The 25,553-nt window shown below is 36.2% G+C and overlaps 2 protein-coding genes across 4 annotated transcripts; one reads left to right on the top strand and one right to left on the bottom strand.

The window, feature by feature from the left end:
- Positions 1-3,890: 3,890 nt before the first annotated feature.
- On the bottom strand, positions 3,891-15,969 carry LOC103703208 (uncharacterized). 3 transcript variants are annotated; one of them, XM_008785988.5, is made up of 6 exons: positions 15,398-15,969; positions 12,007-12,199; positions 9,176-9,262; positions 6,901-7,287; positions 5,926-6,088; positions 3,891-5,529 (listed from the first exon to the last, which is right to left on the bottom strand). In XM_008785988.5, the coding sequence occupies exons 1-6, from the start codon at positions 15,451-15,453 to the stop codon at positions 4,340-4,342; spliced, it is 2,076 nt and encodes a 691-aa protein (XP_008784210.4). In that variant the 5' UTR covers positions 15,454-15,969; the 3' UTR covers positions 3,891-4,339. The 3 variants fall into 3 exon arrangements, with proteins under 3 accessions (XP_008784210.4, XP_026658832.4, XP_088565954.2); XM_026803031.4 differs by lacking the exon at positions 6,901-7,287; XM_088709828.2 differs by lacking the exon at positions 15,398-15,969 and having other exon boundaries at positions 11,959-12,098.
- A 2,974-nt stretch (positions 15,970-18,943) lies between these two features.
- On the top strand, positions 18,944-22,754 carry LOC103703207 (uncharacterized). The gene is made up of 4 exons (XM_088709982.2): positions 18,944-19,190; positions 19,580-19,729; positions 21,175-21,285; positions 22,384-22,754. Exons 2-4 carry the CDS (start codon positions 19,613-19,615, stop codon positions 22,612-22,614), a joined length of 459 nt encoding a protein of 152 aa, XP_088566108.2. The 5' UTR covers positions 18,944-19,190; positions 19,580-19,612; the 3' UTR covers positions 22,615-22,754.
- The last annotated feature ends 2,799 nt before the right edge of the window (positions 22,755-25,553 follow it).

Here is a 25,553-nt window from a genome sequence, read left to right on the forward strand (position 1 = left end):
TGGCATAGTGTCAGTGCGGTACGAAGTTTTTTTGACGTAACGAAAATCTGTATGCCATCCGTACTGATACCGATACCGAACCGATATGATATGGTACATTCGATACTGTCCAATATGGTACAATATACTATGTGCTTAAGTTTTCCAAAACCATGTTGCAATTGAGAATTGATGCAAGGATAGGTGAGTGCATGTGAACGGAAATTGAGCTACGAGCATCTCCTTTGATACTAGCAACAGGGATTGTAGTAGAAATATATAGCATATTTGATGTAAACATAGCACGAGGCCTTTAGAACTCAACTGCTGTCATTGTAATATGATTGCTGCTATCAGTTTGAGCCCTAGGACTAGTTCTAATCTGACTCTGTTTAGTTTTGTAACTCTGCTATGACCAAGCAGTCTTCAAGATATTTATCAGAGCAACATATAACTTGACCTAGACTTATCTAGAAGATAATATTTATGTCATAGAGGAGTTTGGCGTGTGCTATGTGTTGGAGAAGTTGATCATGACATGTACCATGTAGAGATAATGTAGAGCACCAAGAGTATAGTTTATCCTTAGGTAGCTTTCATTGTTGTTTGAAGGCATGTACCATGTTAGTATATACAGGTAGGATAGGCAAGATTCCATGTTATTTTTTAAATATTAGTTAAGAACTTCATTTGGCATGGTCATACTCATATTTGCCGGTCACCTTGATTATGATACGTTGAGTTCTGGTATAATACAATTGAATATCCTCTTCTAAAGCCGGGTTAACTGACCATAAGTGCACTAAGATACATCAAGTTAAACAACTTGATAGCTTTGTGACCATGCAAGATAGAGTATGTAGATAATTTTAGTGACAGCCTGTAGCTAGCACAAATCTATTGTTGGATTGTGTGATAGTCATTTCAAAAGTTATGTATACAGATGAACGAGAGAATTTGGAATGCTTTGAGATCTATTCAAGAAGCTATCGAACGGTCAACATCAAAAAAAAAAAAAAAAATATTCTTTCGTATGAAAGATGCAATTCAGACCCATAATTAGCACGCTCAAGAACACATGGAAGATTAGTTTCCGTGTCAAAGAGGTTCTCTAAGACTTCTTTTTTTTTTTTATATCTCTTTTCTATGTTATATCTGTGGGGCTTTCTTTGGGAAGTGCATGGAATTTTCCTTTCAGGACGCTGAGGGGAGAATAGGTCAGAGGGGAGAACCGCAGTACAAGGCACATAATGAAGGGTCCCAGCATTCACATGACCATGCTTCCCATGGTTAAGTCCGAGGACCCCAATAAAGGCCCCGACCATAATCGCAGTGCAAATGGAATGATGGGATACCCCAACCGTACACGGAAAGATAATAAAAATAAAAATATTATTTTTTATCATAAAAAATAATAAAGATTTAAAAATATTATTTGATGGTGGTGGCATGGATTATTTTTTTTCTTTTTTGAAAAGTTTCAGTAAAAACAAATTATTTTTTTTTCTTTTTTCTGATTTTTTTGTGTGTCGACTTCCTAATTTTATTAAGAAGTGATTTTTCTATTAAAAAAATATGTGTAATTTTTTTAATATGACTTTGTAAAATAATTAAAAATAGTTTATTTTTTATTTTTTTTAATATATATAAAAAAGATGAGGGATAGAGATAGAGATAGAGATAAAAGTTGACCAGAAGGGGCCTATGTCAAACATTTATAATTTTTTAGTTGTTGCATGTTATTCTAAAAATGAAAAAAATGAAAAAAAATGATATGTAATCTCTCTTCACGTACCATTTCTTAATAGCTAATGTAGATTCTATATTTTGTCTAAAGAAATAGGTATTTTGATTTTTCTAAATACTCTAAAAATTGCAGCATATAAGGCATACCTGGCTATTGATTCATGGCGGATGGAGTGGCCATCTAGCATCAAATTTTAAATATGAATTGCAAAATTTTCGAAGATCTATGTTTTTTTCAAATATCAGTATAAAATAGATCTTATCCAGATAAGACGTTTATATAGGTTATGTTTAAAATAATCTAATAGTTTATATTAACTATGTTATTTTTCTTCTCAAATGTATAATATTTTTTCCGAGGTATGCATGGCTTCCTTTATCTCTCCTTTTTATGGGGTTCATGGAACTTTCCTCTTGGACGTTGATGAGAGAATAGCTTTTTATTTTTTTCACTGTTTAGAAATGATTGAGACCCAAACCGTGACCTATTCAGTGTGTGGCCCCGGCATCGCATGGCCACGCTTCCCAATGTTGATGATACGATGGCTGTGCAAATGGAATATCGACTGTGGAAGTTTTGAGTGGAAGGAGGCTTTTTTCTAACATTCTTGTTGCCCTGAACTATGACTTCAGTTCCGGTCCTCGTGGGGTTGGGGTTGTACCTTCCATGGAAAAGAACGATGGATCTTCTTTAGAGACGTGAACCGTTGAATGGTGTATTGCATGGATCTCCAAGCACTCCAACCTTTTTCATTTCATTCTCGAAGTGGGTATTGCATGATCCAATGGTTGATTTTATGAAGAAAAAGATGAATCATACTTTTGCATGCGGATACAACCCGAATCCATTCTCATATACCAATTCATGTCCAATGGCCAATTAGTCACCACCTTTCTTCTTCTTTTTTTTGTTGAAAAATAGGAGGGGTGGAGGGACCAGCCCATCCATGTAGCAGCTCCCATTGGGCCCCTCTTTCACCAAAGAATGTTCGATACATGTCGCAGGTTTCGTGTCCTTCCCCGATCCGTGGGCTCACCCCACTGGACTCACCGCCTTACATGTGGGTACGTCACCCCAGCGCCATCTTGGTACAAGTGGAAGGAAAGCATAACCGCCAACGAGCCATCCGGGCGTGGGGCATCCGATTCTCTAATTTAATTGACACCCACGCGTTTCGAACCCGGACAACTCGACCGGAATTATCGCCCTCTTACCACCAGGCTACCACCTTGGTGGCAATGAGTCACCACCTTCAAATAGCCTTATTTGCAAACATTTCCTAACACCGATGGGCATAGGCAGGAGACAAAGTCCTTAATAGCAAAACAACTTCGGTTTCTAGATCAAAAAGGCTTCAAGTTCATGAGCATATATTTCCTAAAAATTAGGTATAAGTTGCGAATAAAGTTCAAACCGTTGTACCATTTTTACATTAGAAAGTGGCAATGATTTCCAAACCATATAAGCATCCAAGATCTATCCAGCGCACAGTCAATGTGGGACTAAACATATATCCGCATAAGTCCTCACATATTCTCCTATTTAAGCGCTGAAATTCTTACCAAACTAAGAATTTAAATCTAATCACAAGCATCACGATTAATCCATAATCAGCCCCAATAGATCTGTACTGTAGTGTCCCTCAGTCCATATAGACTATGGGCCAAGTCCGCTTTGATAACATTTATCACAACTCAAAACTTTACCTAAAATGACTAACCAGAAGATGTTTCTGAACTTTTTATCCCTCCTTGTACAAATACTGAAGATCTACTCGATGTATAATCAGCGCATGCCAACATGGACCTCCCTCACACCTTGACAAAAATTTTCAAATTGTTTAAGATGACTGATTCTTCCGTTATTCCTGCAAACATAATGATTAGTGGTACTCCCATCAGCTTGCAGAGCTGCCGGTGGATATGGGAACGTCCGAATCAATTAAACTACATGGAAGCTTCCAATCGGAAGTAAGTTAAATAAATGCTCTATCCCGGACAGCAACCATACCTGAAATACTTCTTTCACTTGAATCAGCCGTGAACATCAAGCATGCTGATCACCAAACTGAATAAGCATACAGAATGGCCAGAAATCTTCTTAAGATTTTGGTGTCCTTTTCGGTCCACCAACTTCTTTTGATGTTGCGTGAAAAAATAAAAAGTGTCCTCTAATTACCGTAGCATTTCTTTACCGGCAAAGAACTGGAACTCATAAAATAACAATTGGCTCCATATACAGCAAGGATCCAAATAACCCCAGAGAGAGAGGGAAAGGAAAAGCTCACCAAGTTGCATTTCCATTTGCATGTTTTCATGATAAATTTTGCAATCAAAATTTGGTAAAATAGACTTTTTACCCACGACACCACACCTCAGTTCCAACATCCGAGCAGCGTGCGCACAAAACAGCTCATCTCCTCCTTTAGCTGAAAAGTCTCGCGACTTGTCAACAATTAAAGGAGAAAAAAGGGCTTGCAAGGCCACTTCTTGCATAGATTAGCTTGTTTGTATTTGCCTATGATAATGCTGAAGTTCTTCTATGTTTTACAGCGACAAGAAAATGGTACTGGAGCACAGCACTTTGTCAGTCTTACCTCCGCAGCCTCTGACATCACAGACTCAAATCTTGTGTGGCACCAATTGACCCAGCATGGTCATCAACAGGTGATTGATTGCCTGATGCAGTGTCCTCTAATACTGCACGCCGTTCCACCAGGATGCGACTCTGCTTGACCTCATCAGCCCCAGCCTCCGTACAAGCCAACTGCTCTTGAGCCACAATTTGATTCGGAACACTCGCAGTATTCATGCTTCGTCTCTCGCTGGACTCTCCATTGGCCAAGTGGGTGCTCTCTTCAACTGGAATCTGATCTCCACCAGCATCAATTTCCATGGCTTTATTCTCAGCTGCTCCAGTGTCGGGTGAAACTGCTTTATTATTGAGAGTTTGATTCTCATGAGTCTGTGATTTTGAGAGATCCTTACACCCAGCTGCAGCTTTTTGCATATCACAAGCAGCATTGTTGACAATATCGTTGTCACTCTCACCCACATTCGGGCACAGCAAGTTTGTCTCATGGCTCTCGGCTGCAGAACCATCCAGTTCCATCTCATCTGCACCATCAACCTCTTCAGCTAACAACTCATCAACATCAATGGCTGGGATAAGAGGGAAAGAAATATCACTATTGCTCTCAGCATTTTCTTGCGAATCAGCAGGTGGTCTGGATTCTGAGAACATTGTTGGAGCTGATAAGTTTGGTACTGTAGCACTGCCGGTAGGAGGATTGCTTGTAGGTCTTTGAGAGGAGCCTTGCAGTCGCTGCGTTCCATGCCAAGGCACTGTCGGTGACGACACCGAGCTTACTACAGCTGGTGTAGGAACAGCAACTGCAGGCTGGACACAGCGGACGCTTGGTGGCTGCAGTCCCACCATGTTAGTGGCAGGTGATGATTTGGCAGCCATAATTGGAGATTTTTGATGAGCACCTCCACCAGGTCGGACATTAAAAGCCCTTTTAGATTGTGCAGCTTTGAACAAGGAAGCAGCGGTGGAAGGAGTCGCAATGCGTCCTCCAGCAGCAAAGGCAGCTGCTTGTATCAAAGGATTGGGACCTGCAGATGACTTCACAGGGGCCACCGCTTTTGGGGGGATTGTTCGAAGCTTATTTGAAATGTTCGAGGCTAGTTGTTGGGATGTTGCCTGAGTGGAAGCTTGTTGAGGAGCAGATGCAGGCAATGCCTCAGATACTGAAGCTGAGAGTGTAGCAGAACTGGCTGGTGTGTTTGATTGTGTAGCACCTGTTTAATATTCAAATGATGCTAGGTTAGTCTTCATAAAATTAGTTATGTTTTGCATTAGACTAACATAAATTAATGAGAAGAATGATAGAGAGAACCTTGATCCAGTAATAAATAAAAAGAAAATCAGATTCAGAATGTGATCATTAGCTATTACTTTATGAAATTACACATCACACAGCACATAATAGGATCTGGATTTTTTGGGAGAGGGGAAAATTGGTCTTTATTGAAGGGTGAGGAAATACCCCTGCACTGCAACAAAGAAGGTACCTACACATGCCATTTCTGTGATGGTAACAATTCTAAAAATTTATCATTAAATATAGTATCAAATTCGTTTGGGTCAAACCATACCAAACTGGACAATATGAAAAAAGGAATCAACGGAAAAACCTGACAGTATAGCTGATAAGCTTCCGGTCATAGGCATATCAAGAGCCAAGGAAAATGCCTTTTGTGCAGCCAGCCTCTCCTCCTCAGACCGTGTTGAGTTGACTGATTTGTTGCCAGAAGCTGCAAGTAGGTTGGCTGGGCGCCTCCGAATGGTGGCCCATCTCTGAAATATGTAAAGCTATAGATCATTATCTACTGGAGTTATGATGAATATTGGAAAATTAGAGGCAAAAAACTACTATGGTGGCCCGGTGCCTCCGTATTCTAAATTAGCAGCAATTCTGCATACATTCCACTCTAGATCCACATCGATGCATTATTTTGCAACTCTCCTCTAGCTAATGCATCTTTTAATTAATAACCAGAACACAGAAACTCAGCCAAATACTTTTCCAACATTGACAATGCCAATGACATTTATGATGTGATCTTAAAGAAGGTATTTCAAAATCTATTTTTTGAGGTTGGTTAATTCAAAGGTAATCAGTAATCAGTTTTGACACCATAGGTGGTTATTCATGGTATCATCATCTTGCAGCAAAAGGAGATCAGGTAGACACAGATAGCTATAAAAGATGGAGATCACGAGAAGAAAGTACAGGCCTTGACAATAAAAAAATTAATCTAGCCAATAACAGCAGATAACTAGATCCACCCAGATTGTGTCTATATAGATTCTCAAGAAGGATGATAAGAAAGTCATTTAGATGGAGGAACATTTCAATGAGGAGAAGAATGAAGTCCATGAAACAACTGATAAGGATTCAACAGCCATTTCTTTCCCCTCAACTCTCTAATAACTGAAATACGCATATATATATCTGCACCAAGGTACAAACATGTGGCGACTAGGTCACTTAACATCCAAATCAACAAATTAGCAGGAAGACCAAGAAAGCTATAAATGATCATATTAATATATAGGAGCATTTGAAAGATATAAACTAAATGCATAGTAAACATTCTTAGTGCAACCTGAGATAGCTGTGAAGAAGTTCTGTTGTGCTTGAAATCTCCTTTAAGAATGTTCGCCCAATTCCCTTCACCACACTTCTGAACAGCAGCTATTAATTCCATATCCTCCTCTTTAGTCCATAATTTCCTCTTCTTTTTAGCAGGCAAACCTGAGCCTGCCAATTCATTTCCATGAGACACTTCAGCAGACCTTTTTGTTGCTAGTGGTTGTTTCTGAACAGAATGAGGGGCCGCAGCATTTATTCCACTGGTGGTATGAGCCAGCTTTTGTTTGTCTGATGGGTCATGTGGTCTCTGGTCATCGGGTATGTTTCTTGTCAAAGGAGTGCCTAGGTTTGCCCGGTTTGTTGGGCCAAATCCCCGTGAGGAGCGTGAAGAGATCAAAAGCTGGCCATATATTTAATAAAATCAATATGTTGCCAGCAGTCAGATGTAGCAAGCAAGGAGATATAAAGAAAACTTGTCGAAAGAGACAATTCTTCCTCTTCTCTTTGCAAAGGTTGCATCTACTGAGAGAATGTAAGAACTAAGAACAGTTTGAGAACAATCATGAGTTAAAGGTAAAACTTCCTCCAGAGTAAGCACAATAAAAGCATAAAGGCCGTGCTTCTACTATGTGCACATTCGCTCACATTACTAACTCGTATGCTTGTTTATGTAAGCACATAATACATGACCTTGTCATTGTAAGCAAACAGAATTTAAAAAGTTCTGAGCATTGCGACCGGCTTGATACCTTTTTACCAAACATTTTTTTTTAGAGAAGTGCCAAAAGTGTATTCAAATGATAATATGAAGAGGTGAGTTAATCAAAAACTATGATAGAACTGCTATGAAACTTAAGAAGACATGTCATTCAGTAGAAGGTAGGAAAATAAATGCGACCAAGTTACACTTGTCCCCAATAACAGAGAGATAAGACTACAAAAATCAACAAATTAACCACATAACATGGGCAAAAAATAAGTTACAACTTGATCAGTGTGGTGAGAGCCATATTTACCCAGTGAAAGTTTATTCCATCCATCTCAAGAATTTGATTCGTCCTTTAGATTCCTATTTTATTTCCTCCACTGGAATCATATATATTGATAACTTGATATATCCGCTTGAATCAAGTTTGTTATTTAAATATCTGTTAATACCATATGCTGGTCCTCATGTTTTTGTTTTCCTCTTCTGATAACTTGTATGTTTCAGAATAGTATCCATGCACTGCAACTAAAACAGAATATTGAAAGTTCTTGCACAGCATTAGCACTTCGCTTCACTGGATTGGGATTCAAGAATAATTTCCTCAGTCTTTCTTAATTAAATAGGCACACAACTCAAACAATGTGAACTATAAGATTAAGGCCCAATATGCATACCATTAAGAATCAGTTATTCCCAAGAATAACAAGTTAGACAGACATATTAAATTTAAACTAGATACATTAGTCACTTGTAAGATGAGAGATAAGTATGGCAATCACTTCATAAGTTTATATGTTCGGGTCGCATGCCTTGAGCATGGAAATATGCCTTTAACTTTTAAAGACGAAAGGAATACATTCATGTTAACTACTTTGGCACTATCTATTACGGCCTCGAAGGACCTGTCAGAGGCTCTTGCAAGGCTAGCAGCATTGTGGTCCACCATATTGCCAAATGAAAATGTAAAAAAGGTAATCAGTAGCATGGCTAGATCATGATATTGATGATGCAATTGCATTTGCCACTATCAATAGATCATTTCAAATTGCTCATAAGTGAGTAAAAATAAACATGAACAATAGGCCTATGATTGCTTTTGCTGCTACAACAGGTTTTCACCGCAAATAAAATTTAACTCCATAATTTAAAAAGTAGTAGCCATCATTCTTTCAGCAAATGATAGAATGCAGATAGATATAAGCGCTTTAGAATAAGCAAACTTCAATTACTGCAGATAAATCCTTGAAAAAGTTCTCTAAAAGCCACTAAAAAATCTAAATGCCCTGCAATCTATATTGTAATGGATTTAAATGTCCATGCCCTTCACCTAGTGGTCGCTTAGTGGCAGAAATCACCTTCTGAAGGTGGTCAAGGACAGGTACATGAAGGAATGATATTGAGTTATTGACAAACATAACAAAGTAACCACAGGATCCAATAGGAAGCAACCAAACCATTAGGTCTTATTCATGAAAACTTTATGCACGTACATGTCACCTCTGCAAATAACATATAATAAAAAGGACTATATTCAGATAAAATTATATGAAGTTCTCATTCAAAATATTGATGATTATACCTTAGCACATGCTGTGGCATCCGATGAGGCTTCAGCACTTAAAGCAGGAGAAGCTTCTAATTCAAATTCCAAATCACTGTCATCATCCTGCAATTTTAATTCCATCAAATTACTATCAGTTATTACGATAAAGCAAAGCTTAAACAGGAAAAAGGAAAAGAGTTTGCTACAGATGAGGTTAACTGAACTCCTGAGTAAATAACAACCAAGTGTTAATGATAATAGCATAATCAACATGAAATATGATTTTAGTGGGTAAGTGGAGAGGAAAGCGGAGTTCCAAATAGAATGTGGGCCAAGTTATAAGGATCAAATACATCAACTTAAACTGTAGAATATCATTGTGCTAGACGTGAAACTACTAGCTTCTAAATGACGAAATCTAGGGTTAGCTTGTCAGTAGGGGTCTAATGGAACACTACTATTCTGATAGCATGGCAAGGGGGCACAGGCTTTGTGGGAAACATTGATATCTTAGCAGTTGATCAAGATTTCAAAGCAATAATAGATCTTGTCTGCAATATTGGTATATGTTGCTTTATAATATTCTACAGCCTTCATTGGCAGGGATTTCATGTTTTATGATAAAAATCAATATTCAGCAATTAGTTATGATTCCGATGGAATATCCCATTTTGTTTACTGTAGAGTTAGTGATTGTTTTATAAGGTTTTACAGCCCTGAATGTGGCTTGCAGTTGTAAAAGAGTCTTGAAGAGAGTTTATAGCAAGAATTTGCAGGATGAGAATAGAATGGATTCTGTTGAAGTACTTGATCCACCACCTGTTGCACTGGCAAGCTTTTGTTTACTCTACAGATAAAAGAGGCTCACTGTCTATTAAGTAGATCGCTTTCTTATGCCTTGACATGAGACTTGCTTTTGTGATACATTCAACGCTGAGAAGTGTGGGCAGCAGTTGATTGGAGTTCATGTCATTTAAGCATAGAGAGTTCATGATATTTTGCCAGTGGTGGAAATCTTAGCAAGTTGAATGCTGAATTTTTGGCAGATATTGTTGATGAATTATATTTTTTTCTTGGATAGAATTAGGAGAAGATATAGATGTTCAGAAATATCCCACAGAATAATTTGCATCTTCTTTTCCACAAAAGGAAGTGGGATGGAGGGAAGAAGGAAAGCAAATAAAGCTTAAAGGAAGAACAAGGACTTTTGAAGTGAATAAGCCAATGAGTTCTAGGAGCAAGTGTTTTTTGAGACAATTGTCAATGGTGGTATTTTCTGCGTTTGAGACTAAAACCTTTTTTGACAACAATACAAATGTACCTTAATATAATATCAAAATGGATACATCATCATGGATAGGAGATGGGTGGTGGGGAAAAGGATGGTTGGAGAAACAGTTTAGTTCTCTAAATTTTTTTAGCTCAGTGCTACGACCAAGAAAGTGCTTATGGATCTTATAGAAAATAATGCATGCAATAAGTTTTAGTTCATATTCCAAGTCACTATATAGTGCATATGGTGATTTTTCTGAAAGATCTACCCAAAAATGGAGAAACAAGGAGGAAGGAGCAATGATGAAGAACTCTCAAACTTATGGAATAATAGAAAAATAACTGGAAATTTTATTCAATTAAAGATTCTCTATATAATAGCTAGGCATCTCTATGTATAGTTGTAGGACCCCTTGAACCTATCCATAAATATCTCAACATTTGTTTCTTGCTAAAATGATAAAAAGTTTTACAAATAAGGAAGAAAAGAATATTCCTTATAGGATTTGATTTGGTGCAAATATGGAAAGTGGTTGCAGGAATTAAGAATATTTCCCATAATATGCGTTCTGATTAGATAAGATCTTTGATCGATTTTGATGTTGGTTCTTCTAAAACCTACCTTTATTTTACTGATACAAGTCTTATTTAATTGGATCTCTAGGATTATTTCCCAATCTATAGCAGCCTCCTAGAAGTGACTCAGGTCCGAACTTATTATGGAACCTCTTTGCTCCTATTGGTCAACCTTTGGCATGCATTGATTCAAGAATATGTCAGCCAAGTTCATGACATGCGCATAACTATAGGATTCCAATTAAGAGATGTTTTATGCGATAGTGTTACCAAAGTTTGCTCATTATGAGAACTTGTGATGATTTTTGTCATGGGCAAAGTTTTTAAGAGAGGTGTAGAGGATCATGAAGGCTGTTGACATGTTACTCTAGCCTGTTGGCTGGCTGTGGCATGAGGTGGTTTCCCAAAACAGTTGAAAATGGAATAGCAAGAGCAGTATTGAAGAAGCCCAGTACCATGGAGATTGGGGCCAGATCCTTGATTGTGTCTGTACAGAAGTTTGTGAGAACTTAAGCATAAGCAAAAGGAAACAAGACTGTTACTTAAGGTGGTTCTAAGAAAGCACAAGTAAATTTGTTCCTTGATTAAATACCTGGTAGAATGGGGTTCACTGCCACATAAAGAGATGGATTCATGGGAACAATTTTTGTTGCATCACTATTAATTCCAATGGATGATATCCTCTGAAGGGAAATAGGGAGGATCTGAACAGGTTCCATTATGCTTAGATGAAGTCAGGTTTCTTAAGTAATATAGTCAATACCATAACCAGTGAGATGTAGAGCAGTACTATTTAGTATATATAAGACCAGCATCTTAACTAATAATATCAGCTTATGTAATATGCCAGAACCCAGATTTGATGGCTAAAATTGGGAAGAAATGTAATTCTGAATCTAAACAAATCTATGGTAACAACATAATACAAGTTGAAAATGATTCAAATATAATGGAAGTATCTGGTAGATTACAATTCTGAACATATTTTATGTTTTCATGTAGAAGATAGTCAAACAAACCAAGGGGTCAGCCCCATCTTCCACTTTGTCCAGCAACATGTCACGGTAGGCCAGATGTCGCCATAGCATCTGATATTCCCGAGCATTAGTAATCCCAGTAGAAGTTCTCTTAACGAGTGCATTCCAGTCCATTTTTGCAGTAGCAAACTGAGAAATCTCCTGAAGAAGAGCAAGAATGGATGTTGCAGAGTACCTAAAAAACAAAAGTTGATGTAAGCAAGAGCAAAAAATATCAGCCAGATATGCAAACCAAGAGGTTTTGTATAGTCAGCTTGACACAAAACCGAGTTAACTTTTACTGAAGACTGGAATATAAAACAAGCTATACATATGGTGAACGCAAACTGACAAATCTCCTGGAGAAGAGTAAGAAAGGATGTTGCAGAGTACCTAAAAAACAAAAGTTGATGCAAGCAAGAGCAAAGGATATCAGCCAGATATGCAAACCAAGAGGTTTTGTATAGTCAGCTTGACACAACACCGAGTTAACTTTTACTGAAGACTGGAATATAAAACAAGCTATATATATGGTGAAATACGATGTGTTCAACAAAATTTTGACCTTGTAGACGGAAAATTATTCAACAATTTTCTCTTTATTGTCAATTTACATAACAATTTCAGTAATGTACACAAAAGGAATCATGAAATATGTTTTGGTTTGGCTTTTTCGCTTATAACCTCTGCTCTAAAGGTGAATGTGATTCCCCATATCAAATCATGCCTTTTTTTAGTTTCATCCATACATCTGGAAGCCCAAGGTAATCTTTAAGAATCATTCCCTGGTTGCATGAGCTTAATCGGTGTGATTAATATGGTCAGCTTTCTTCATATTAACAGCCTTGACAGAGAATTATATACCAATTCACAAAGGCTTGGCATTCCATCTAGATCAAGTTATAAAAGGTTTTCAAAATCTAAGCGATCATGATAGATATATAAAATCACTGACACATATGTGGGATAAGGCTTGCAAGTTATGTAAAAGCATTTTACCCATATGTTCAAAAATACTGTCATACTATTCTCTCTTTAAAAGTGAAACTTATTGAAAATATTTACATGCACCTAACTGAAGACGTGAATTTTTGTATGGAGACAAGGAAATGTATAACTCTGAATGATAGATCATCTGTTAGAATGTTATTTTTGAAAACAAGCATCACTACCATATTTACACTTAGAAGCCAATAAGCTCATTGAATGTCTCCAAAAGAGTATGGACAGAAGTGAGAGAGAGCAAGAGAGAGTATCATTCATTATTTCAGTAATTATCAGGAAAGAATTAAGACAATGAAAAAGAAAAGAAATTCTTATTAAGTCAAATGTGAGTGTGTGTGTGTGTGTGTGTGTGTGTGTGAGAGAGAGAGAGAGAGAGAGAATGGCACATAATTTTAACATATGAGAATCTGCTTAGTGTTGCAGTATCAAGAAGAAAATGCTTTTCTATCTATAACATGAAAAATTGAGAGTTTCATATTTCATAAAGATTTTGTCAATCAGTTTTTCTTCCCAAATTACCATTAGCTTCATCATTACAGAATGGCATATACTACAGGGCAAGTGAATCATTAAAAAATAACATGTTTGTTTGGTATAACCCACTTAACCATTCTCAGCCTCCAGAACCACCAGCAATTATTTCCCTCTCTATCTCTCTATTTCGCTCTCTTTGGCACATGTGTATGATGCTGTTGCCATAGCACAATTGTTTCCTTCCATTATTTCCCCACAATCACCTAACCACCCTAATGTGGGATCCACAGACCATACATAGTCCTCTTCAACATAATAAGGTGCAATTTCCCTAGAGCTATCTTAATATGGAAATCTCCGTGGAAAGCAACAGAACTAAGCTGTAGCTTTCGCATTGAAACTACATATCAGCTGCACCCTTTTGCATGAGATTGTCATGTTACTGGAGTTTTTCTTTTCTTTTTTGTCTACTAAAGTTAAGGTTTAGTAAAGCTGATATCCCACAATAATGGATCCCATCTGACTGTTGTAATGAAAATAACAGCTATAATTACCTGATACGATCTTGTGGTTAAATATGATTTAGAATAAAATAATGGCCATTATAACAGCTATTATTGTCTGCTGTAACAGGAAATAACTAACAACGATGGGAACATCACAGTGTTATTTGAACCATTCTTCATAGAATAGAAAAATTATCCCGTACAACTGGTATGAAGATTCGAATTTTAAAAATGATATTATTTAACCATGTCAGCAATGGAAATATCAAATAACATCAATTTCCATGATATTCCAAAGGATGATATGTCGTACCGGTTGATACCGGTGCATACTGACCAAACCATATTAATACCAAATCAGTACATGGTACATAAGCTATACTAAGTGTCAGTATGCCAAACTATCCCCCATATCGGACGTACCGTACCAGAATGGTACCGATAAAGGGTCCGCGACCAAGATAGGGAACGTTGTTCCAAAGCGTTCCATTGATATATAACCATAAAACGATAGCGAAAGATAAGGCAATGATAATAAGCAAGAAGGGGCAAGCAAATTACCAAATAGAGTTATGAGTATTTAGAGAGTCTTAGTTATTTTACTCGATAGGTTTCAAGAAGTTCAGTTTTCCCCCAAATATCATTGACAGTCACCATTTTGAACAGCTCTACGCCATAAGGGTGTGTTCAGGAGAGACACAAAGCAACATATTAAGTTTTTTTAAATGAATTTGTAAGAGTTTATGCCATAGTTCACATAATATATAAAAGATGGTGGCTAGAAGCTTGTATCAACAGGAAGTTCATATACTTTGCATCTGCCTCTCTGAAGGCTCATATCGAAGTAAACCCAAAAGCTAATTCCTGGAACATGTTAGAAGCATGGCAAGATACTCTCTTTCCCTCTCCTCAAACCCTTATGTCAGAGTAAAATCCCAAACATGACACTAATGGTGAATCAATGTCCAAAGTGGTAACTTTGGTAGAAAATTCTATATATCAACAAGATCTCATAACAACTGCAATATTTAATCTTCTTACACAAGCAATTCGCATGGCAGCACATCCAATCTGAGACAGAAAAGTGAGGATTTATATAAAACCTAATTCACAATAAACAGATTTCAAAGCCAGAACCCGGACCCAATATGATGTTCTTATTTCTATGATTATTACAAAAAGTAGGGTTTTTATCTAAACCTAGTTCATGAAAATTATAATCCAAGAACAAAATCGCATGTTCTTCTACTTCCTAAAACTTCACGAATAACATCCAAACTTCTATCAGAGACTAGTATCCAAGAATACATCAAATCAATCCAATGGATTGAGATTTTCTCAATAAAGAATCCATCAGACGTACAACTGCCTAAAAACGAATTAAATGATCATACAGGAAAGAAAAAAACCTTTGGAGAAGGAGCGAGACATCATCTTCGGTTATGTAGCCCCTCTTCGTTCCCATTTTCGCAATTACCGACTCGAATCAGAAAAAGATTTGAACTTTAGGAAAATTGGCTATCGAAACATGAGATATCAAGAATATTAGACTGTCAATATTTATAGAGATTCTTATATCAAATAGAGAGGAGGCAAAAGGGAGCGGAGTAGAAATCCTCAAGGACAGAACACTTTGGATATATAGGAAGAGAAGAGAAGATAACACTGCAGCTGAGAGAAGAGAAGAGAAGAGAAAGAAAAGGATTTGGGACAAAAAAAAAAAAAGAGGAGGGTGGGAGGGGGGGGGGAGGAAGAATTTTTTTTCACTCCACGAATCTCTTCCCGTTTGAAGACGATAAATAAAAAGAGTTTGGAGGGAAATTGGATGCCTCCGATCCTCTTCTAATCCTCCCCTAAGTTATTTGTTTCTATTTAATTTCTAAAAAAGAAATTGTTTTTTTCTTCCCTTTTTCAATCAAAAAGGATTGCTCCTCTATTTTTCTTATTTTCCCACTGATTCTCTTGATCCATACAAAACCTAAGGACCCATTTTGTTTGCAAAATTTTTTCATTAAAATATTTTTTTAAAAAAATAAATTTTGAGAATATGATATCTGAAAAAATAATTTTAGCGTATCATATAAAAAATGGTGGTTATATTTGGTTGATTATCTATTTTCCTAGAAAAATTTATTAAATATCTATTATATATTTAATAAATAAAAAGATCTTATTCATAGATTTTAATGGGTTAAGGATATTTTTGAAAAAAAAAATCAATTTTTAATTAGTGAAAAAGTAACTTTTTCATACCTTCCGTAGATTTTTTTGTTTTATAAAATACTAAAATTTTATTTCTATGAAAATGCTACTTTTCTATCTCTCTTCTCTGAAAACTCTAACAAACAAGGGGTATTTTTTTATTTTTTCATTGATCACACTTTCTAATCTCTTTTTTTTGCGAACCAAATGAGTCCTAAAAGGGGTTCGAGTTTTTCCTTTCTTGTATTTTGCTTTGGGGATGATGATGTTGATTAAGAAAAAAAAAAAAAGAGAATAAGCAGCCATTTGAGCAACCTTTCTCACCAATATATATTAACCTTTAAAGAATTATTTGTAGTATAATTTTAATTTTTAACAAATAAGATGGTAGAATACCAGAAGTCCTTCTAAAAATTAGAGCAACGGATTAATCAACCCTGGCTCTTGTGTTAGCATGAAGGAAGGACTTTATCAACTTACTCAATCGATACTTTCAAAAAAAATATTTTTAATTATATTTATTCTTTTAAAAGCGCCTGTAGATAAATCACAGATACCATTATCTCACCAATACGCAAGATAAGACTTGAAAAGTTACTTTTTTATATGTAAAACTTGTACTTAGTTAAGACAAATGAACAATACAAAAGAGGATTAAAAAAAAGAGTCAAATTCGCTTGTTTAAGTAATATGATAATAGAAAAATAAAAGATAAATAGAAGAAATGTTTGTAAGCATGTCTATGCTGGACCTTCCTTTTGTACCTTATAGAGAGATTTGGAGAGAGAGAGAAATAACTTGTATATTATCTTTTAATTTATCTTCCTATTTTAAAAGTGAAAGTTTTTTTTTCCTCCTCTCCACACCATAGTCCAAAAAATCAAAATCCAACCCTAGCACCAGCAGTCGACTATATCTTAAATTCTTTGATTTAAAAAAGTCTAACATAACTTTTAACTCCCAAAGAGGAGCGGGAGAAGGTTTAGATGCATGGCTTTTTTAAAGTCATAATTTTTGTCAATGTTTTTTCCTCATATATAGTACGCATGTAAAATTCTAGTCTAATCGAGAAAGAAAAAAAGTTGTTTGCTTTATACCTTTTATTTTTAATTTTTTTCTCTTCCAATATACATTCAAACAATCTCAAGGACGCAGAAAGTGCACACTAGCTTTATTTAAATAAAAATTGATAATTCATTAATTTATGAGGATAATTAACAATGCAGTCTAGACAAAAAAGTCTCAAGGTCCTAATTAGCTAAGTTGATGAAATATCTTGTATTGACACTCCTGCAACAAACTTTTACTGCATCCTATTTAGCTAGATTAATTTCTACCAATCCCAACTCTTTAAAAGAAAGAAAGAAAGAGCATGGCCTCTATTGTGCTTGAGAGGGGAACAGACTACTTTCTTAACTCCGTTAGATCTTAACACTAATCATCACATTCTCCTCTTTTTTGCTCATGCATGAAATTTTCAGTACTAGATTTACGTACTCCCATACCAATAAATCATAGCTTTTTGTTAGTGTGTTACAGGATAATTATATTGTACAAGAAAGAACAGGCACTATATGTGAAAGGATGAGGATATGTTTTTGGAAATCACTGACAAATAGAGACAGTAAAAACAGACTTTTTGTAAGATCTGAACAAATAAGACTTTTATCTATTTCCTACAATATCATATGACTAATCGGTTTCCATAAACTCTTGGAAGTATGGTTAATACTCAGTTTGAAATTTTGGATTGTATGAAGTTTGGTTAACATTAAACTCTTAGAAGTGAGGATTTTTCTCTCAATTAAATTAACTGTGCATGTGATTTCACATATTTACTGCATGGTAGAAGACTATGCTATTAAATTATGGATAATCTGTTTACAAAGTTGGTAATTGGCAAATCAAACAATTAAAGTTTATTTTATCATTCCAACCTTATTGATAGAAAGAAGATCTAGCTCCATCTTGATTTTATGTCAATAGTTCTCATTTTTGCAGCATTGAGTGTGCGGAATATGTTTCAATCTCATAGTTTAGAATGGCAAGTTATGCACCCGAACCCTACCTCTATCCACATTCAATGCTCACTCATACTCGTAGCTCATATTACATGCATAGCAAATAACAAGTAGACAATACAAGTTGGCTGCTCCAAGTGTTGTAGCTCTCTATGATCTAATGGAGCATCCTATTTAAGCAAATCTATAAGCTACTCTTCACTTAAATTATTCACTCTAGATCGCCATGAATGATAATCCGTAACAAGCAAAGAACTCCGACCTAGATTATATATATAAATCAACTTAAAACTTTTGTAAAAAGAAATCACAAAAATAGTTTTTCACAAAGAACTCTTCATCCTTTACTCATGTAAGATTATAAAAGGAGGAATACCTTAGTTTTTTTCACATTGACTGGTGGCTTAATATTGACATATACAACATCTTGATGCTTAAGTTCTTATAAAATGTTTCTTAGCATCTTATGTTTTACCAAGATGAACAAATATCTGGGTTCATCTCCACATCTACCACCAAGCCAAGGTAACTCACAAAATCACCCTTCAAAACCTTGCCATTTCCCCCACTACCCTGTCCTCCTCCACCCCACCCTCCACTAACATTCAGGACTCGGGCCTGGCCCAAAATTATTTAGAACGGGCCTGGCCCAATATTATCTTTTCTCGGCTCGTTCTTCTGGGCTGGAGTATAATGTTCTTATTTGGTCTAGGACTGGGCTGGAAAAAACCCAAACCCCGCCGCCCGAGCCATCCGCGCTCCTTCCTCCCGTCTCTCTCTCTCTCTCTCCCCCCCCCCCCGGCCACCCGTGGCCGCCGCCGCCTTCGCCGGAGCCCTCTCGCCCCCTCGCGACCCCAACGACCTCCACGCCGCCGGAGAAGATCGCCTGTCATCGATCTCACGAGTCACGCCCTCCACCGGGAACCCTCTCCTGGCGTCGGGGCCGCGCTTCTCTCTTCGCGGCGGAGAAGAAGAGCCGGTAAGCCGAACCCCGGATCCCTTCGTAGATTAGATCACATAATCTAAGCCAGTTTCCTTTAGCGCTATATAGATGTCATAATCCAAAGCTCGTCTCCTTCGAATCCCTAATTCCTTAATTTTTATCTACTCCAATCTTTTATAATCACTTATGCCTCTGTTTTTATGTACTAAATCCTAATTTCCGCAGGCCAAGTTCCCAATTTGAGGTAAGAAAAAGAAAGAGCTTTTTCGTAGCAATCGCCGCCATAATGCTAAATTATTTCGCCTAATTTTATGTGAATCCTTAGAGTTGTCTCGACGGCATTGTTACTTTCTAGATTTACTAGTGGTTCTCTTTTTCCAGATTTGGTTTGAGTTGAATTCATCCTGTTGTATATTCTTCTGCAGGAAAAATCTTTGCATTTCATATAGTTATCTGCTATGGATAAATTGTTGCAATTTGGAAGGAAAGCATGGTTTATGGTCAGGGTGCTCTCGGGATACGAAGAAAGAAGGATTAGAGCCTACAGAATACAACTCCAACAGCGTATTGAGAAGGTTTTTTATCATTTGTCGGATAGATATATAACAGCTAGTGTTTGTCATGATGTACATACATTGCATCCATTCTCTGCATCATTTTCTAGTTTGATTATATTTTAAATAGATAGACGTTTAATACAAGCAGTATATACTACTTCATATATGCATGCATATGTATGTATATGTTTGTGCTTATGCATGTGTATATTTTGTGTTTAGATGCATACTTTATGTCCTATTACAATAACCATTATAACTTTTATATTGAATGTTGTTTTCTACAGGGGCATATCAAGCACGCACAAAGACACGCAATTACTGCTTTTTGCACGAATTGTGGCTTTGCTTATTCTTTGTGGGGTACATCCCTTTTTCTGCAGGGAGTACTTATGCATATGTATATAGCTTCATGCATTAATAGATTGGCATGTATTCTTATTAATATATCTATGGAATATCATTTTCTAGAGGAACTTGATGGGCGATAAGAGTATAGGAGCATCCTTCGGGAACCGTTTGGCCAAATTTGTCTAAAGTTAGGGAGAGTGTTGAAACTGATAATTTGGCCTGTAGTTGTCATAAAGTTTCTGCAAAAGCACAATGAGAATTAGAAGGGGTTCGGATAAAGTGCTGGTATTCATTGTTGGAGAAGTGCATAGACTAGAAGTGAGATGGAAGCTTCCACAGAGAATATTTTGTAAAATCAAATCCTTTGAATATCCTGATTCTAGGAAGAGCATATGATGGGGCACATAGATCCTGAAGACCTGACCTTCAAAGCTGTATTCAAATTCACGGATGGGACCCGTGTGAAAGCTAAGCAATTAGGATGGCTTCAGAAATTCCTATGGAGATTCAGTAACGGACCAGACAGCATATCTTTTCATGCTAACAGGTTGTACATCCACTGCTGGAGAGAAAGTGCTTGTGCTGTTAGTTTTAGGTCAACATGGTCACTGAACCATGATTAAATGAAGAGGGTGAATTGCCCAATGTTGATAATTAATTAGGTTAAAATAAGGAAAGAAAAATATTAAAAATCATGTATATCAGAAGTTCAAAGGCCGGTATAGGATTGTCATGATAATTTCATATACTTCACCATACCAAATCTTCTTCCATGTATTATGTAGACCTTAAGTAATGCACTCATGGAGTTTAAAGCAAGACAGGCTTGGGGAGAATTCTGAATTAAAACAATGTGAGTGACCTTGAATAGATAAATGTCCATTTGTTGTGACATTTATTAGTTCATTGCACAAGATCCACCAATTTTTATCATTTTTAATTTGTTTATTAGTTTTCGTTTATTACTCTTTGAAGAGCCTTGGACTGATGTTGGCATGTTGGGTTAATTCTACATGAAGTCTTTCATATCTATGATATAGTTATCCTTGTTATGAATTTGAAATATGCATTCACACCTGCTTTAGGACTTTTTTTTTGTTTTATTTGTTTAGGTACAAGCTAGGAAGCAAGAGTTGAGACGGATTCCAGAACAGGCTATCTTGTCAGAGGTTCGTTGCATGGTTGAGCAGATGCAAGCACTCAATCGTCAGCTGGAAGAAACAGTAAGTCCATCTCAAAATACCTATGGTCTTGAATATTTGCATGATTTACCTCTACTTAAATGTATGTGTGAAGCATCAAGAGATAGAGTATACTGTTCCTCTCATACTCACGGAAGTGCAAAACTTAATATTTAATGCACTTGTAATTTTTTTAAAGAATTTTGGATAACATTCTAGCTGGAAGAGCAATAGTAGTACCTACAGTGAGCATGTTAGATGTATTAGATAAAAAGTATGAAAATTATTAGTTATGCCTCCACATTACCAGCGACAAACAATATCATATCTTATTAAACAAAAAAAAGATAAAACAGCTATAGAGAAACCAAACCATAATGTACGGAATAGGAACAATGTATGAAGGCACAAGTATGGTGGTTATTAGGCATACATGACTGATATTATCCAACTATCTATAATTATAAAGACTCTATCATGTACTTCTTCCCTAGTTTTTGAATGGATTGAAAATGGAGCATGTCTATGTATTCATTGGTCATAGAAGACCTAGTCTAACTGAAAAGGGGAATCACAAGAAAAGGAGAAAACAAGATGCAAGATGTAGAAAAACAAGAGCATGATTTTGTGCCAATGAATAGAGGTAAAGCATCCATGTGTTAGTTCTTGAAACTGTTGAAGAATAACTTTCAGATAAGCCAAAATAACTGGACATGGCTTCTTGACTAAAAGACATGTTCTGGTCAAGCTTTTTTGTGGGTGCCCCTTTATTATATAATCCTCTCTGGTAACAAAACATACAAGCTTCTGGCTAGATTTATAATGTTAGCTTGTACACTGGGCAACCCGAGCACCTTTTGCCTAAGAAATAAAAATCATAAATTTAGCCTCTTCGGAGTTCTTTCAACCATAATGGTGAATGACTAATGTTGATTGGCTATGAAAGCTATTTATGATGGGTAGCACGGGAAAACAAGAATTTTGGTTGGAATCTCATTCTGTTAGGCGTGTCACCCCTCTCTCAAAAAGCAATGACATTCTGGAGGGAATTTATAAAGTTGACTTCATTTTAGAGGGATGGTTGCTTTTGTCAATTTGATGGCCGCAGCACTAATGCTTCCAACTTTTGTTCTGCTGCAGGAAGCTGCAATCGAAGAGTACTTCAAACCAATTGATAAGAACGCAGAGATCATAATGGATATGCAACTTGAGAAAGAAGAAAAGCAAATGAAGGAGATGCTGAAGGCCATGAACGAGCAGGCTATGTTACAAAGAGAGATGGCAGCAAAGAAAATTGTTAGCAGTGCAGATGTAAGCCATCCAACTCAACAAATGGCATCCACCCCATCAAATCAAGAACAGGCTAAATAATATTCCATTAACATTTGACACAGAGTTAAAAAGTAATTAAGTGTATCTTTTACATCTGGTTGGGTAATAAAAATATTACTATTGTATCAGAGATTTTGTTCACGCATTCAAAAGGTTTAAGATGTTCCAGTTTTGGCTGTTCCTGAGTGCTTATATAGTATCAATAGCATCCTTCACTTTATCCTGATAAATTGCATATACTTAAGCTGAGAAAGATTTTATATGAACTATCGACCACAAATATTTCAGTTCGTATGACCAGCTGAAAAGTAAATTACTTCTGTATATTTGGATAAAGGGCAAACTGGAACTGCGGTCTCATACAAGCTATGACATGCGGTACCTCCTAGCCATCATGGTGAATGGGTTAAGAAAAAGTAAAACTTTATGACTGGGATTTGTGGATTGCAGCTGATAGTCTAGCATGACAAAGAGCTCATGTTTTGCATCTGAATGTTATGAGCATTTCCATGAAGTTTGTCTGAATCCACAAAAAAGCTTTTTGTGTTTATAGATGCAGCAGAACAGTTTGTAAGCTCATTATGAACCTGATGCTGGTGTTAGGTACTCGGTCATAAGTTCTGTATCATCCATTAATTCTGTGCTAACTTGACGCATCAATTTGAAATAAGATGATGAGGTGGTGCATGCTTTGTTTAAAGCCTTTCTTGTCACTTAACATATTTTAAAATACCTTGATGGATGTGGTTGACGTTCACATAAATAAGAAAGCGATGTTACCATATAGGAAGTTCAGAAAGCTCCTCTTATTCATAAATAATTAAAGTCAATCTGTATATTTCTGTTGACACGATGCATTGGATAAGCATGTAAGATTCATTTACAGACATGAGACTACAACTGTATATGATGAATTATAAAGCCTGAATTTTGTTGACGCAGTTTTTATGGTATTAAATAACGATATTATAACCATTATAATGGTTTTGGCCACCTCCTATTACATTGTTGAGATATATAATATTAAAAAATATAATGGCTATTATGTTCTGTTATTTTTCCTTATTTTCTATTATAAAGGGTCATTATAACATAAATAATGACCATTATACTTGCTCGTATTTCTTAGTTAGCTTTTTTTTAAAAAAAATTTCCTTTTTTCCCTCAAAATTCCCTCTGAATGTGATTACTATCCAAAAAATATATTATTTATTAATAAAAAATAAGGAAAAGATAATACAACTACTTTTTTAGATATTGTTTGTTATTTCCCATCATAATACCATTATAACATCTATTGTGTTACTAGTTATTTTAATATTAAAAAGCATTAGAAAATGTTTTCTGAGATAATTAATGGACGTTATATCAGCTACAAAAGTTAATAAAGATTTTGGTTGGAAGCTATCCGTAACAGGTATGTACTATTCAAAACATTGGTTTTGGTCTCTCTTTTATGTGCAAAATCCCCTTTTCTAATAAAAGAAAAACTCGAATTTGATTTTTGATATGGGCAATTTTTTTTCAATCATTATGAAATTTTCTCCTACCACTTATACCATCGACAATTATAGAGTTTCTTATATGCATCGAATATATTTGCACCAAGAGAGAGAGTTTTATTTTTTATTTTTATTTTTTGAGATTAAGACGGGACGATCTCTACTCTCAATCCTATATCCATTTTATCCTTTTTTTTAGGACTAATTCCAATTAAAATCTAACTTCCATCCTCTTAGCTAGGAAGGAATTGGAGGTGCAAATAGTGCATTCTAGCAAGTCATGTAGAATGGTTGATGGCCTTTAGACTCGAAATATTTTTGTCCCTTCTCTAACTTCAACATGGACCCAAAACCAATAAGATGTGACGAGCTAATTTTTATATGGTTTTGTTTAGGATAATGGCTAAGCTGCTGCTTCCATGATGTCAAAGGCCACAGCCATTAGCGGACTCAGATGAAAGTAGGCAGAAGTCCATATGGCCATTTTTAGGGCAAGGAGCACTGTTGCTGCCCTTCGTTTTGCCTTTGGTTGTTTCTTCCAAGAAGTTATGGAAGGTATATAAACACTTGTTTTTATGCCTTTGTGAGCATGTACTTGTTTCATGTGATTTGTCATGCATAGATGAATCAATGAAGTAGTATTTTCTAAATGGTATACCATAGGTTGTCTAATTTTGTACAAAACCAGTATTGACATATTAAATGCATCCGACGGTAGCCATCAGTGACTGGGATTCTTGTCTAATATACTCCAAGCTTACATATGAAAGCATGCTGCAAGGTTGTTATTAAATAAGTTAAAAAATTGTAGGTTTAAAACTATTGGTCTGGCCATGGAGTTGGCAAAAAGATATTATCCTAACGATCATATCTTTTTGTTTAAAACTCAAAGATTCTAGATTTGAGTTATATCCTAAATTTTCTCCTTTTTGTTTCTGAAAACATTGGAGTTGGCAAGTTTTACTTGTAAGTTAAAAACTAGAAGATTTCTGGTAGCTACTATTGCAATCACAAGGTCTGAAGATACACAACAAACTCCCTTAGATCAATCAGACACTACTTGGTTGTAATAATATATACATGTCAAGACACATTAAACACCAACCATGAAAATATGCTTGCCTAACACCATACTAATGCATTGTTGGCTTGCCTGGTGGCATGAGAAGTATGTTCCCCTCCGCCATGGTAAACTAAATAATGGAAGAAAACATTTTGGTAATAGATTTGGGTCTCTTAACATTTGGCTAATGCACCTTGGACCACAAAACAATTGATCTACGGGCACCCCACAAAAGGAACCGTTATCCTAAAGACATAGCTTGGTGGTTGGTCTTTGTCCGGCCCTCTTTGCTCTCACATTCTTTTTGTTCGTTTTAACCAAGCAATGCTTTGTGCCGTCAACCTTTCATTTCCGAGCTCATAGCTGTATAGAAAGGTTATCCATGCAAAATGTGTGCTGGGTACGAATCGCAT

The sequence above is a fragment of the Phoenix dactylifera genome, chromosome 13 (assembly GCF_051530095.1).
Source record: "Phoenix dactylifera cultivar Ajwa chromosome 13, Ajwa_hap1_PhDact_Kaust_v1.1, whole genome shotgun sequence".
Lineage (NCBI taxonomy): Eukaryota > Viridiplantae > Streptophyta > Magnoliopsida > Arecales > Arecaceae > Phoenix > Phoenix dactylifera.